This window comes from Onychomys torridus, unplaced genomic scaffold, assembly GCF_903995425.1.
Source record: "Onychomys torridus unplaced genomic scaffold, mOncTor1.1, whole genome shotgun sequence".
In the NCBI taxonomy this organism is placed as follows: domain Eukaryota; kingdom Metazoa; phylum Chordata; class Mammalia; order Rodentia; family Cricetidae; genus Onychomys; species Onychomys torridus.
Window position 1 is genome coordinate 6,271 of NW_023412830.1, and position 3,293 is coordinate 9,563.

The following is a 3,293-nucleotide window of genomic DNA, read 5'->3' on the forward strand; positions in this document are numbered from 1 at the left end:
AATACAGACTCCATCTTAGGGTAAGGCTACCATCTTAGACCACCTGCTGTACTCAGTCCCAGGAAGGACCTCAGGAATGTACCATGACAACTCAGATACAGAGCAGTATGCTCCTGCAGCCATCCTGTCTGTGGTTTATGGCCTTTGAAGATATCTAGATAATCCTGCTGAGCAGTCCAGATAGTCCTGTTCATCGGGGGGGTTCCCTGTCAAAAGTCTAACCCCATGGTTTTAAATGTGGTTTTGAGCCCGAAGTCTAGACCAATAGTTTCAAAAAATCACCTTCCCCCTTATGCCTTCCACCCAATCCCAAGTTGCCAATTCCCAGCTTGCGTTTTTCCCTATTAAAACTCTCTACACCTGGGCTCACTGCCACTGCCACATTTCCTTCCATCTGCTGTGTGGTGGCCCAGGTTGGACCTGACAATAAAAGGACCCTTATGGGCTTGCATTGGAAACTGGCTCCTTGGTGGTCTCTGGGTTTTGTGAAATAGGGTGTAACAATCTGAAGTATAATAAACATGTTCTCCCATTCTGTGGGCTGTGGACTCTGTTGAGATACCACTTTATCCAGTCATATTGGCTGTCATCAATAAATCTGACCACAAATATTGGAAAGGCTGTGGGAAAGAGGAACCAACCCTCTTCAGTGCTGATGGGGGTGCAGGTTAATACAAGCATTATGGAAATCAGTTTTTAATTTCATCAAAAATTAAAAAGAGAACTACTATATGACTCAGCTATCCATTCCTGACATATGTCCTAAGAACTCCAGCCTACTATAGAGATATTTAAACATCATGTTTATTTACAATAGTAAAGAAATAGAAGCCATCAGAGGTTCAGCAGCAGATAGTCAAAATCTGGTACATAGAAAATGAAATAATATTAGCTCTAAAGAAAACTGATACCAAAATTTGCAGGAAAGTAGGTGGACTCATGTATAATATAATTTGGCAGTTTCTTGGTATTAATGACCCCTAAATCCAGCTACTGAGGCAAATGGGCCCATGGTATGTGACCATCCACTGGGGCATAAATAACGTACCAGTGGCCACGTCTCAAGGAAGAATGAAAATAAAAAAGAGCATCAAGTGGGAAGGATATGAAATGGAGGCACCAGAGGGACTTTTGGGGAGGTAGTGGTGGGTGGATATTGAAATAAAACTTTAAAGAATAAAAAGCCACAACATGACCCATAACAAGAAAAAAAAGGAATTTTTTTATTTAAAATTTTTATTCATTTATGTTTTGGGGTAAGTATTGTCTACAAAGACAGATATGCCCGTGGAGACAGGAGGAGTCCTGAACAAGAGTCCTCTGCAAGACCAACAATTGCTTTCGCCAACCAAGTCATCTCTCCAGGCCCCACAAACTGACTTTGTAGAAAAAACGTCTTCTTTCTCTTCCTCGTCTCTTGTAAGCAAACATTTATGTTTGTTTTCTCCTTTGCTGAGCCTTTGATCATATATGTGTTCTGCTCAGTTCAATCCAGACAGGTTTCTCCAAAGAAATCCTGTTGGGATGTGCTTGGGGCCGCCATCAAAACTGAATCCCGGTTTCCAATTCATTGGACAAAAATTAACTGGCACAGCAACAGGGCAGAGTATGCCAGAGTCTAGCGTTCCTCCTCCTCCAACCTGCCCTTCAACTCATTTACAGCTGTATTAAAGCCCAAGCCACCATGCTGTCTTTCCCCAGATTCACAGTAAATGCTCCACACATTCCATATAGTTTACCCAGGTGTCATTGGCTGCAGCACATGTAGGTTAGAGCTGACCGGTCCTAGGATTGCTTCAGGCGTTTGAGAGGGGGCTCCAGGAAAGGGCAGTGAGCAGAAGCCAGGGAGTGGTTCGCTTCAGCCACTAAGTTGGGGTATGAGCCCACCATTGTCTTCCAGCCTGAGGTCTCAGCGACCTCAGATGCATGAGCTGTAATGAAATCCAGTGCCTGGGTTTTCAGCTGCCCTGCGCTGTGGAAGTCAGCCAGGAAGAGAGTGTGGGCAGCATTCTCCACAGAGAGGTCCCTGCAGAGAGCATCCTCACACATGAGCTTCAAACGCTCCAGGCCATACCTGTCAGCAGCTGCCAGCACAGCATCTGCCATGCTGTCCAGATCTGGTGCTCTTCCGGTGTAAATGAAGCCCATCATTACCTTGAAGACTTGCGGCTCCAGGTCATGGATCTCAACGCGGTTCCTTTTGCTCTCCTCCATGTCATGTTCAAACATGGCTCTGAAAACTGGAGATCGAGCTGCTAGAACGGCCTTGTGAGCCCGGAATTCCTGGCCGCCTACCAACAGGCAGCAGTCTGTGAAGTGGGAATTCTTCCACAGCTCTCCTAGCTCATCTGCCAGTGTGCACTTGGGAACCTGGATCTCTGGGCTTCCTCTTCTGATCAGAGATGCTGAAGGAGTCCTGGAACACGCTCACCTTGCAGTGGAGGGTGAACTTGTCATCTGGGAGAAGCCAGTTGGCATGGGACAAGAGGAAATCTCTATGAATGAACTTTTTGAATCCCCAACTGTAGCGTGGCACAAACACAAAGGCTCTTGGGCTCCTCAGACATCGAGTTTTCTCTCCTTCGGCGCTTATGATCCAGAACTGGAACTTTGCCCAAACGTGATTCTTTCGACAGCTGAGCAACACTAGGTAAACTGACAGGTAATTTGTCCTTTCTTCATTGATCCCATTCGGGTGTACTCTCAAACACCATTTCTCATTGGCTCCTATTGAGAAAGTTGGGCTTCTAATGTGTCCCCACATTTCCTCCAGAATAAAACGGAAGTTGCTGATGGTCCACCTGTAGGAGAAATTCTGGACGCTGATCTGTGGGTAGTCCCAGCTCTGGGCCATCCCTTCCCCTGACATTTCTTCTGGAGGTAGTGTGAAGGTTAATGTGGATCCAAAATTAAGAACCAGGGTGTATTTTCTCTTTACTTCATCCAGGAGGTTTGATGAGTCGGCTGGTCTTCAGTATGTGCTGGAATTCTGAAGTATTCTCTAATGCCAGTGAAGAAATGGACTTGCAGCAAGGTGAGGGCAAGCAAGCAAAGAGCGACAGCTTCCTTCTCCCATGTGCTTTTATAGGGATTCCAGCAGAAGGCGTGGCCCAATTTAGGGTGTGTCTCCCAGCCTCAAGATCTGGATTAAAGGCGTGTGTCTTCAGGCCTTGAGATCATGGTTTGTCTTTTTAACCTGCAAAGTCAGTACTTGAAGTGAAACTACCTACTTAAGCAAAACATGTCTCACAGTTGTGCCCTCCATTTTAGGACTGTAGACAATTCCATGTCTA

General features: G+C 45.8%; 1 protein-coding gene across 1 annotated transcript; it reads right to left on the reverse strand.

Annotated features, from left to right (window-relative positions):
- Positions 1 to 1,785: 1,785 nt before the first annotated feature.
- Positions 1,786 to 2,869, reverse strand: LOC118575902 (speckle-type POZ protein-like). Its single transcript, XM_036176263.1, is given in 2 exon segments — positions 1,786 to 2,382; positions 2,384 to 2,869. Coding segments are annotated over 2 exon segments (1,083 nt in total).
- Positions 2,870 to 3,293: the final 424 nt, after the last annotated feature.